Source organism: Lepeophtheirus salmonis, chromosome 5, assembly GCF_016086655.4.
Source record: "Lepeophtheirus salmonis chromosome 5, UVic_Lsal_1.4, whole genome shotgun sequence".
Classification (NCBI taxonomy): Eukaryota; Metazoa; Arthropoda; class Copepoda; order Siphonostomatoida; family Caligidae; genus Lepeophtheirus; species Lepeophtheirus salmonis.
The window spans coordinates 63,037,325-63,050,798 of NC_052135.2; the positions used below are offsets into that span (position 1 = coordinate 63,037,325).

The window sequence follows — 13,474 nt, forward strand, 5'->3', positions numbered from 1 at the left end:
ACGCGATATACTCTCATTTCAATGTACTTTCTTATGTATAAATGTGCATTACATACTTCGATTGTTGAAGACAATTATTCTCCCCTCCCCTTTTTATTTTTTGCACAATATTGTCACAACAAAAGTAGACTTAAATCCGTAAATGGACCAACAAAATATATGGGTTTGTAAAATCTGTATATGTAGGTTTACTTATGTATTAGTAATAATTATGTTATATTCTCTAATCCTTTAGTTATTTATTCATTCATTCATTCATTATGTAAATTACGATTTAATAATTGCTCATTTATCATAATTAATAATTGAATATAATAATATGTAACTTTATAACAATGTTACAGTACCCGTATACATATATGTATAACGAAAAAGAATGCATGGGCGATCATTAAATGTCACGCGGACAATAATAAAAAATAATTGTTAATATAAATGTACGCTATTTCCTACTTGTTCATTATACATTTTTGTAGTACTCTATTGTAAATAATCGCCCTTTTTTCATTATCCTCACAAAGTAAAAAACAGATAGAAAGAATAATAACTTACTTATATATATATATATATATTAGGGCTGGTACGGTACTAGGCTGTACTGTGGCTCAGTTCGGTACATTTTTACTTTCGGTGCAGTACGCATTAACCTCTTAAATATTTTATTTCATATTTTTTTATTAATTAATAGATTTAGATAGTGAGGTATGATTTCAATCCATAAGCATCCTTTTGTAAAAGATATAATTGATGTTTTTGTTTATACAAAAAAAAAATAATGACTCACTAAATGATAAAATACATCTAAGTTGACGAAAATTCAGGGATATGGTGAGGAGATATTATATATATTTCCAAATGTTTCCCAGTTAGCTTCATGATACCTCACAACTAAAGGTACATTTGTATTAAATGAAATAATTTTTTCGGCAGCTGGCGATATTGTAACAGATAATCGGTTTTGTTAATTACCCGAGAATGTAGATACAATACTACTCATACTTATAATTACGGATGGTAAAATGGTCTAAATCCACATGAGTGTAAATAAAAAGAAAGAATAATTTGGTAACTTAAAGAGACTAAACATCTGCTGACTGAGATCACTATATAAACTATTATGCTCCTTGCTTGCTAATACGTTTGAATTTTTTAAAAGGGAAACATGATTTATAAAAACACTAATATGATGCAGTTTACCACAATATAATTTTCTTTTTTATGTATGATCACAGAGATATTGTCAATTTTCACATACATAGTAGGTATGCATTCATGTTTGAATTGTACACATTTCTGTTAGCTAGGTCATTGAATTCTAGACATGTGAAAAAATTATGCATGCAACATTGCTTGTTTATTTTATTTGCCCTCTTGAAGGTTTTGACTCTTTCTTTTCAACCAATCAAACCTTATATATTCCCCTCATATGGGACTCAAAATTATGCGTGATTATTCCAGGTCTCTAGATTCTATGACTAAGTTTATTTAGAATAGGTCATGTCGTATTTCGTATTCATTTTTATATTCCTAATGTAATTTTATGGAATACTATTAATAGTAATGTGAGATTTAAAGAATTTGCCTTTTTTTAAGCTAATTTTTTTTCTCTCAAATTCATATTTATAAAAAAATTGAAACTGGACCAAGACCGAATTTCCAAAGTTTCATCATAACAAGCTGGTCTTGCACAGGAATGATTTGAAGAATTAATTTAGGATCTGCCTCTACCTTGATCAAATAATTTTAGACCGAATTTTAACACAAGTAATCGAAACTGAAGTAGGACTTAATTAATTGAAATTATAAAGGTCTCAACCCGGTCTTGGTTTTTCAGACCGAGCCCAACACTAACGATATATATTTTTTTTTAATTGTGTGCATGCATGTTCATTTCATTTAAAAAAAATTAGCAACATTGTCTAGTTTATATCCATGTATAAAGTGACACAAAAAGACAAAAAATCCTTTTGTCCTTTAAAAAAAAAGAGTTTCATTATATTATTTTTTGCACAAAAAAAATCAGTGAGAGGAAAATTTATCGGTATTGTACATACACATATATATATATATTTTGTTATTTCCACAAGCGTGCGCTTAGCTTTGAAGATTTAATAGTTGACGATTTTTATATTTTTTTTCACATATATTTTTTCTATTTAGTAAAGATTAATTTATGTTCTCCTGTTGTTGGTATATGTATTTGAGAGTGTTATTATGACTTATTCTAAAGGATATGTCAAACTCTGCTACTTTGTAATACTATTACACTTGATGGAAGGAATTGAGTTGAGGGAAAAAAGTGGATGGGGAATTCGAGGAAAAGAATCGGAATATTATATCATAGCTCCAAGAACTATTCGTCCACATTCTATTTATAAGGTTTGATGTTTACACGTTTAATATTTTCCGTTTATATGTTCATATCATGTTTATCCAATATATAAACCTTGTATATCTAAACAAGGGGTTTATCCACAAGTGTAATACTGTTGAACGTGTGTTCGATGAAATCCATTTTTTTACTATATAAATGAATTGGTGATTTCTATTAATCACACGATTACTCTTAATTACATATTTTTGCGACTCTATACTACTTTTTAAAAAATATTTAAAGTGTTCTATCCTCAAATTGTTAAAATTAAAAAGAAAAAAAAATCAGAAAACCTTAAAATATTGAAGTTCAAAAACTAACTTTTTTTCAAAAAAAAAATCTTGCATATAGCATATTCCAAATTGAAGTCAAATCGATATATTTATAGGAATATACACATAGTAATCATTAAATGAGCAATGTTATCAAATCGTTTATTTATTTGAGCTAATTAAACTCTTACTATCTCCAAATCCAATAAATCTAATCTTTTTTTTAAAGTGGGATATGGATTTGATCTTGGTCTGATAATTTTTTTATCCAAATCAGAGAATATGATGTTTGAGATATTTAAAATCAAAAATATGGTCAAGATCAACCATACTTTTTTATAACAGAATATTTTGTTGCATAACTACATAGTTATCAAATGATGTATCGTAGGCATTCATCTGAAGAGTGGTTTATGAACTACAATTCAAAATGCAAGGGTCTTCAAGACGATTTTTGATCAGATTCTTCATGAAAAGAGGCTCATAACTTAAAACTGGATTGAATTCCAGATCTGAATTTCATTTTTGAGTTTCTTAATACTAGTTTATTTGAAATATTAAATTTTTTTCAAACCGGATAAAAAAAGAAATTGTATATATTCCTTGGAATGACCCATTTACAGTTTTGGAATTTTAAATCTGAGATGTCTTCCAAATACGAACGCTATGTGGCCATTTTGGTGTTCTTCTTTTGACTTTATGAAGCTGCCTTAATCAACAGTTTACGATGTTCCAAGGTTGTTTTTTTCTGGATCTGAAGCCTTTGGTCTACTATGTGATTTTAAAGAGAGAGTCCAATAAAGGTGAACATAACATTATTGACTACTTGCCGGCTTCCTTTCTCGAGGCAGTGGCCAATACCGACAAGGAATCCCTCATCAGGGGTGTGCCATGTTCAGGTTGGAGGCTGTTGTTGAAGCTGTAAGTGAGGTGTTCCAGTGATTGACGTCACCACGGATCCCTACATGAAAGAGTATAAGATTTGTTCATTGCTTAATTAATTGCGGAAAATAAATTGTAATTTACATTACCCTTAAATTTTTCGGCTTTTAAAATCTCCACATTGTATATATATATACTTATACTAATTATATCTTCAGAATAAATATGATTTGGTATGATTTATCACATTCTTCTCTTTTGTAAAATTAATTCGCCAATGTAATAATATAAATTATGGATTCATAAATTTTTGTATGATAAAAAAAAGAAAAACTATTTACATTCTACAGCTATATTCAAAAATGTCATCACTCCACATTTTCTTTCCTTCATAAAAATTGATCCCTAGCCTCGTCATGAAGGCTCAAATAAAACTCTTATGAGTAAATATAAATATAAATGAATCAACTTTTCCCATAATGATAGGTAAATATAAAAAACAGTTAATATCCTATTTAACTTACTTTTAAATCATCTATATTCGAATAATTTGTATTTTTGAGTTGCCTGAAGTTTTAACTCCCTAAAGAGCATGATTTTAAGAAAAAAAACCTTGTGTGGCTCCATCTTTCTTTATTAAAATGAAATATGCATAAAATCATATCAAAACTTTTTATTCAGTTGAATAAAATTTCGAACTAAAAAAATTAACTTTAACAATTAGAAATCTAAATGTGATAATTATATTTTACCTTGGTCTATTTTTACCCTATGAAACATCTCTTAGATTAGATATTTGCTTATTTCAGGTAGTAGTTTAATATTATAATAGTAAAATTATGTGCTTCAGTCTCAAATACATATGTATGTTTTGAAAATAGTTTGCCTCATAAAAAAAGACACATTTATCAACCATTTCTATATTTTGTTTAATAATAATAAAATTTTTAACGGAAACGGAGTTAAAAAAGTTAATTCTTACAGTAATCCCACGGTAAAAATAATTTGTTAAGTACATGGTCCATTTTTTGTACAAAGAATATAATAGTTAATTGATTTTAGTAAGCACGATTAGGAATTATGGATACTCAAAAACACTGGCTGTAATATTTGTAACAATGATAGATAATATGTTATTTAAAAAAAAAAGAGACTTTAGAATGAAAATTATAAATGAAGAGAGTCGGAACTGGTTGATAATCATAAATATGGGGGAAACTGAGTGAATTCGAACGATGGGGGACAACAAACACTAGATTTATTCCAAAACTATCCCGATTAAACCTGTCTGATCCAGTTTAAAATAGATATATGTAGGCTGATATTAAAATGCCTTTCGATAAAATATAATTATATTCCAGTCCGATATTATGTACACAAATGATTGGTTATAACTGTATCTATGTAAACACGGCCTAATGTTTAAATATTTTCCGAACAAAAAACCGATCCAATAATTTTTTTTTATTATTTCGATCTGATATTTTTCAAATAATTAGATTTGCCCGTATCTATGAAAGTATATATTTTGATTTGACGCAATTAGTTTCTTTCACTTGCCAACACCTTCATTTTCTAAGGAATTTTTTTTCTTTTTAAATCAAAACTAAATAATTATTAGTGGCGTTTTAGTAACAGGGCTTTTATTTGGCCCTCCGACTGGTTATTTTGTAGTTTTTAAGAACAAGTTGGTCAATCATCCTGTTCTACACCTTTTTGGTTAATAATTTATTTGAACGAAAAAACTCACTCGAAAGACGCAAATTTATTTTAACAAAAATATTTGAGTTATTTGTTACGGATACATCAATTTGATCCCAGTGTAATAATGTTAGCAAGTATCCCTAAAAGCATTTGTTTTGTCTTGTCACTATTGGTTCGTTAGTACTGTACTAGATCAAAAAGGCTGATTCATGAGAGACAATTTTCCAATTTCGAGCAGATATAACAGCCCACGTCTAGCTCAAACTTAACAAATGCACCGTCACTCATTTTGTGTGTATTGGTTTGTGTGTGAAATGGACTTGCAAAGATTATGAGGGAAGGTAGTTTTACCCCCTCCCTGTCATAAATTTTAGTCAGTTGTCCAAAATCTGATCAAAACAATGTGCAAGTCGACGAACTGACCAGGTGATATAGAGTGATAGCCGAGCATGTCAAGAAAAAACATGTTTGTCACATATTCAGTCAACATTTAGGAATGAGAAAGCTGTTCACGCGTTGGTTGCTGCTTTTGCTCTCGTTAACCAAAAATATGGACATTTCCAGCGCTCTGTTGGCGCAGTTTAGACGCAAAAAATCCGATTAATTACTATATATATAAAACTTGGAAACATCATTAAACGCCTGAAGCAAAAATACAGTCCAAATAGTATACTGCAATGAGGGAACTGGCTACAAAAAAAAGCAAAATGGTTCTTTCGGGTTGGAAAGAGATGGTAACGGTTTTTTGGGACAGTTATGAAGTTATTTTAGCTGATTATCCTCAAAAAGGAAAAACTGCTACAAGAGAATACTACGCATCATTACATGACAAGCAGAAGGCAGAAGATGCAGAAAAAGAAGATCCTTTTTCACCAAGACAAATAAATTAGTCTCACACCTTAGTGGTTGCCATCACGAATATCTGCATTTTACGTTTTGAACTGATTGACCATCTACGTTTTACACACCAGAACTAGCCCAAAGCAATTTATTTTTATTCATTCATCTAAAAATGCGCTTAGAGGACAAATATTTTCGTCAAATGAAGAGGTAATTTGTCAAAAATTATTTTGCTAAGAAAAATATAAAGTACTATTGGGACGGGTTAAAGAGATGGGAGAAGTTTGTAGAGTTTCTAGGATACTATGCTGAAAAATAAAAATTCCGATTTTCTTTTTTTTTATCTTTGTTAGGTGGAAACTTTTCAAATCACCTTCGTAAGTAGTTATTCATAAATGATATGACTTAAGACATGAAACTAACTTTTTAGCAAGAGACAACCTAATTATTTTTGTTTTTCAGATATTATAAAAAGACTTATTATATATATAATTATTAATTATATTTTAACTCTGCATAGTTAATATTTCTTAAAGAAATCCACGCTTCATTAAATGAGTCATTGGACCATCATGATATCTTTTGTTTAATAATCATAAATGTTTGCTATATTCTACAAAGTACCTTTTTATCTTGTAAATTCATAATAGATTGCTTTCAGAGTACGGGGAAAATTATTTAAGTATGAACAAAAACCATTAAATAAACATAACCAAACAAAAAAAAACATAAAGCTTCTAAAAGTATTGTAAAAATATATAAATTGCTTTGTATATTCGTATTATTAGCAAATATAGAATATGTAATTAGAAAGTAATTTTTTTTTAAATATTGAACTGATTATTTATAAGGAACTTGCACAAATTACATAGTTATTACAAATTATGATGCTCAAATAATTTTGAAATCCTTTTTAAATGGTAACATCTGTATTGTAGCCGTTTGTATTTTAGAATTTCATTAAACCTATTTGGTAATTTTTATATTTCTTAATAATTTCTAAAAATATGTTCATATTTTAAAGTTACAAGAGCATACCGCCAATGCTGATTATATTGGAGTATTTCCTTCACTGACTTTACCATTGAATTATTAACCCCAAAAAGACTCCAATTTGGGAGACTTAATTGTTGATAAAGTTATTAAACACTATATTCCCAAAATAAATAACTACTCCATATCTCATATTTAAGTTTACACTGAAGATTAGTTCGTAAAGATAGTGAGAACAAAATTAATTTTATTTCCAATGAATTGTAACTGACATTTACATTCTTATTCAATTTGGCCTCCCTTGGCTTCAAGAACAGCCTCTGCCCTCTTCCTGAAGGCTGCAAAACCTTACATATGTAGTCCTCTGACAAGTTAGCCCATGTGGTCTTGATGGCAACCTCCAAAGGTTTCAAAGACCCTTGAGGTGTGTTACAGGTAGCGCCCTTGTCTAGTGATCTAGGGATGGAATGATCCAAAAAATTAAGATTGGGCGAGCTGGGACCCCATATGATCTTGGACCAAAAAGCCTCAACGTTAATCTCCAGAAGTGTTTGGGTCTTTTGGCTTGTGTGACAGGGAACTACATCTTGTTGGAACAATATTTGAACCCCCTTGTATTCCATCTTGATCCAAGGAACTAAGTGTTTCTGAAGCAACGCAATCTAGACATCAGAGGTGATATAGCATTTTTAGTGATTTATAGCAAGGTGGTTTTTGAAAGGCATAATCCTGGCCTTTGTTCTTATTGCTCGGTAGCGACTTTGCCCACACTTTCTGCAGACTGTTTATTGGATTTAAATCGCTTTTTACTAGTAAATCCATACACAGCCGTCCGGCTGATCTTGAAGTCATGGGCAATCTCAGTTTGGGTCTTATAGCAAGCAAGCATTTTCTGCACAAAAACTCTTTAGGCTTCCATTTTGTTGTCTTTGAAAATACACCAAATATTTATAAATAAAATCAATTGCAAAGGATAATTAGAATATAACACAAATTTACTTTTGTAAAAAAAATTATCAAGTTATGAGCTGTGAGAATTGTTTAAATGTCAATTTTAATATGAAGCATGGAGTATTTCGAGCCCAAAATTTACCTTAATTGATCTATACGTCTCCCCTGAGAGTGAATATCGAAATTGATCAAACTAAGTACAGGCTTACAAACTTAGGCCTTCTTAAAAACAGATTAGATTCTTTGTCAAGAAACAATTTTTCTAAAAAAAAATATGTGAAAAACTACATGTACTAGATTTATAAAGGAAAAAAATCAAACGTTTGTACGAACATGGCGTTACCTCACTATCATACAAATTTACGGTGTATTTTACTGTCTCAGCTGATTATTTTTTCCTCTTATCAGTGTTGAATTTGACTTAACTGTAGTTGATCTTTAAACAATTCCTAACAGTTATTGACTAATAGTTGTTGAGGAACTACAAAGTGATTTTGGTCCCCTTTTCTGTTTCTGTTTGGAAGAAGAAAGATTGTAAGATCCAGTAAAAGTAAAAATGTGAGAAGTGTTTTTATTCTTCAGATAAAACGGCCGACTTCCAGAATGATGGCGTCACGTGAGTTAAATGCACATTGCTCATTCAAAGGCATTAGTCATGTAAGGCTGAATGTGTATTTAGATTATTTTTACGTAATTTAAGAAAGGCCACTTCAAACATTTTTCCTTACCTTATAATAAATTTTCTCAAATTGAATTTTTCTTCAACTTTTCAAAATGAGCTTCATGGAACTTGTTGGAAAAAGTATTGATCAATAAGATAATATTATTTTACATACATACATAAACACAAATATTTAGAACTATTAATTTTTTTATGGGTTATTTTTCCTTTGTATCTGTATTTTTTGCCTTCTGCAATTTTAATCCAAAGCAACTAATAACCCCGAAAATACCGTTTATAGTATTAGTATTGTTGAGCTATTGTACACTATTATATCGATAGATCAATTATTGAATTAAATGGTAATTTTCAATTAATAATTTTGCCAAAAAAGTAATGGAAAATATTATAAAATAAATTTGGGGATATGATTCATTATTAGTATATAAAAATAATGAAAATGTACTAAGGGAAATAACTTTTTGAAAGGTTTTTTTTATTCACTCACAACATTAAAGGGATTGACGATGTATATTTTTCATGATATCCATCACTCACAATTTTAAATGTATTTTCGTCTTACTTGAAATAAATATTTTTTTAAGCTAAAAAAAACAGATCAACCAAAAATGTCTGCATATTAGCGCAGAAACTCGGTCAGAGACAAAAAAAAATCTGTTCAGATTTAGGTAATTTTTTCTAAATCGATATTTTGGTCCAAACAGGTCAAAATCCGTAGACCGAAAAAAATTGAAAAATATTTTCTGAAAAAAAGATCATACGTATTTAAGTATTTTCCTATAAAAAGTAATTTTTTATTTTGTATGGCCGATCAAAATCAATTTTTTATGTAGACCGAATTAGTTCAGTCTGAAATAATTATCTTCATGTCTCCGACCGGTCTAAAATTTTTAGTCCGAAATGCAATATTACTACATATGAACTGTCCAAATAAGCTCAACTCATTCTCAAAACCTTGCATTAAAGAAACACTAATATAAATTATTTGGATACGAGCAACTTTTAATATAAAAAACCGACCATAATAGAAAATTTATCAAATTCACACATATTTATTTTTTCAAAAATAGTTGTAAGAGCATATTCCAGCTCTTTTTTTTTATTTATTATTCATATTATTTTTTATACACTACTCACAATATCTATAAATGTGGACATCATAATGTCATAATTGGGTTAAAAAACCTTACATTAAACTCTATCAGCAAACAAAAGGACTTATTTTATAGAAAAAATATGCCTCCAATTTAATTATGAACTAAGTAGATATAAAAAATGATAGACAATTCAAAAAAATAGTTTTCCATGCCCTTTAGACTAGAAAACCAACATTTTCGTTATCAAATCCGAATAAGAGCAACAAGGCATATATATTATAATTATACAATTAATTTGAACATGTATATTGTTTCATAGTAGACATATTTTGTCTGCACCTGATATCCGACTTAAGTGGGTTCCTTTATATTATAATTAAGAATTTAAATACTCTGTAGTACCCTGAAATCATGTGTATCGTACTGTAATAGTTGCACTGTACCGATTCATAGTTCAATATTGTAGTGTCCCAGTCCTAATATATATTATATTAATACTATATGTATACCGGGTGGTCCATTAGAATTGGAACACTTACTATTTCAATAATTAATCAAGGTTGAGTAATTGAAATTAATTAAATTTCTATAAATTAAAACATAGACAATTAGCTACAAAATAAAACAATTCTGAGCTCTCTAGCTTACCTACAAGTCGAGAAAATGGCACTTGAAAGTGATCGACGAATTTCCATTCGCACACTTTTAGTAGTTGGGTGTCTCCAGGACCACCGTCTACGCCGTAGTAAGTCCAAAACGTTGGAGAAAAAGAAGGGCTCAGTCAAAAAGGCCAAATTGGACCCAGAGGTCAATACCCTTAAGTCCATGAGGGTCCCTGCAAGAGTTATCAGGGTTTTACGCCAGATTGTCCAGAGAGCTATCAAAAAAGTGGGTGGAAAGAGCCTTGTGAGGATGAAAAGGCCACTTCCAACACCAACAATGAAAGGAACCCATCTCCTCCGTTGCAAAACTCTTTTGAATTAGTATTTTGAGTTCTTTTGAACAATTTTTTACACTTTTGGCCCCCTACACCTCCTCGACAACACATTTTGGGTGAATGTCGAAGAGAAAGCTTGATGTGTCTGTCATTCAAACACCAATGCTCTCAATGTCCCACTGTTGGCTTACCATGGCAGAGGACTACATTTGTAGCGTTGCCAGGCATCCAACACCGGCAGGAAGTAATCATTGGCGCTAAGGGCAGCTACATAATGATAAAAAAAGCTCTTACACACATTTATTTATAGTATTGATTTTGTTGAAACTCTATAGTTAATTAATAAATAATATCAAGTTGAAGCAGTACTAGTACATCTTGTTTATTTTTTTTCTTCCAAAAAGGATGCCAATTCGCTTGATTTCCAAAAAATCAAGCGATTGGCCGAAATACATTTTTATGTATGTTTTTTAAAAGTTGACCCACACACTTTTTTGCTATTACACAAGGGTCGAGAATACTCTAGTAATGGGTTAAGATTCATGTCAGGAGCACTTACTGCTCTTTAATGGTCCTGAAATAGTTCAACGATCTCATTGGATCTACTAGAAAGCAAGCCAATCATCTTAGAAAAGAGATGTCGTCAGGGATGCCCTTCGTCTCCACTTCTTTTCATAGGGCAATCAAAGAACTCCTTTTAGGTGTTACAAAGAGGTACAAAGGCTTTGGGATTAGCTTTGAAGGACCTCAGAATATTATTGATTTGTATGCAGAAGATGTAACTTTAACCGTAGAGGCGAATTCTGAGTATCAGCTAATTCCCAGAATAAAAGCCCTACTTAATTATTTTCGGAAGTTTCAAGAAAAAACAGGATTGGCTGTTAATAAATATAACACCTCCATTTTAGTTTTGGGCTCCTGGAAGCCTGAAGAGGATCTTAAAGTTGGAAGTTGCAAGGTTAGAAGAATGGTGGAAATTTTAGATCAAATGGAATAGCAGTGGTATTCATGAAGATAACTGGAACAAAATTCGGACCTCCGTCAACAAAAGAATTTCTTTTTGGAAAAGATTCAACCTTCAAAAAAGAGTTCACTTTTATAACAATTTGGTAATACCTTTAGTTTTATATAAGGCTACATTAAGTCCGCAACTAGCTGAAAAAGCTATTTTAGAAGAAGACAAATGGATTAATTCTTTGTTTTATAAGAATTATATCGAAGCCATGAAAAGACCTAAATCCCATATGGGTGGAGGAGTAGCCCAACTATCTCGTATTCTCCCGAAAATTTACTCCAAAATTTTTGATATCTCGAGTTTGGGGCTCAGCTCAGAGAATACATAATTTGGATACTTACCTTGAATTTAGAAATGACACAACCATTGATATAATTCGGCAAAATATAACTAAAAATTTATTTTTTAGAAATTTAGAGGACCCCTTAATTTTAGAAGAACGCGCAATCACACAACATATTTTAACTGTTCATAATTTAAATTCAGAAGAATTGCTCAACGATTGTGGAATAAGATTTCCACTTGTTAATTCTTCAAAATATTATTCAATGCCATGCCCGTGGCACGTTAAGATGATCCCCCTAAATTTTGATGCAACTGTGACTTGACTCTGGGAGCTGTATAGTAAGCGTTTGGGCCTCCCTATGGGATTAAATATACTAGGCCCTGCAAGGACTGTGGAAAAATATATAATAACACACTTCATGCGTTTGTGGACTACCCTCCATCCTAAAATATTTTGTATCTAAAAGGGCTGACGAATGGGAAAGAAAAATATGTTAAAGGTCTTGTTCTTTTTGGAATTTCAAAGAAGCAGGGTGGAACTTTTGAGGTAACCAAGGCTCTGGACTTCGCAATTCTTAATTGTAAAGCCCTCATCGCCAGCCCACTAATTAACTATCAGCCTATTTGGGAGGATGAGTTGAGAGGTATGTCTCTCTCAGAATGAAAATTCCTAAATCAGGATGTGAGTCATAGAATTTTGCAGAGGAAGAAATCTGGTACCTTCCATCAACTTCACGGAATCATCGAAGTATTTTAAAAAGGGTTTTAAAAAATTTTAACAAATATTTCTCATAATTTTTAATTTGCATGTTTACTGTTGTTTTTTCAAAGATTGATATTTAGTTGAAATTCTACCCTGGAGCATTAAGTATAAACTATAATGTTTATTCTTGTCATTTAGTACAAAAATTTTCTCCGGTTTATTTATATATATATGTTCTATATAATATATAAACCAAATAAAGAATGTTGAAAAAAAAAAAAATTTAAGTTAATATTTAAAAAAAATCCTATGTACTACTTTTGTTGAGTACTTAATACGTAGTGTCCTCTGATTTATACCATACAACACGGTGTTTCCTCGCAAACACAAAAACACCTTATGTATTTAGTAGTCCTCTCGCTTGATACGTCATGACTATTTCATAATTGCTTCTTTTTGATAAATACACTAAGTAATAAGTTATTTTATAATTATGCTCCGTTTCCAAAAGAACATGAATACAATTTCTTGTTGATTCATTGTCGTTTATATAATATATATTGGCCATTTTATTATTTATATGAAGAAAAATTGGAGGTTGTGTAGTACAATAAAGGTAACGACGTGACAAGAGTCAACTTATAAAAATGAAAAAAACAGCTGAAATGGAAATTAAAGTACATCTTTATTTATTTAAAAAAGCGAGCCGTGCTAAATATATTTCCACGCAATTTTGAAG

The 13,474-nt window shown here is 30.4% G+C and overlaps 1 protein-coding gene across 1 annotated transcript in view; it reads left to right on the forward strand.

Moving 5' to 3' along the window:
- The first annotated feature begins 2,144 nt into the window (after nt 1-2,144).
- Nucleotides 2,145-13,474, forward strand: part of LOC121117602 (CD109 antigen) — a 45,221-nt gene continuing 33,891 nt past the window's right edge. Inside the window, exon 1 of the mRNA XM_071888116.1 lies at nt 2,145-2,379. Coding sequence (XP_071744217.1) covers nt 2,215-2,379 — 165 coding nt within the window. The 5' untranslated portion in view covers nt 2,145-2,214. The remainder of the gene's footprint in view (nt 2,380-13,474) is intronic.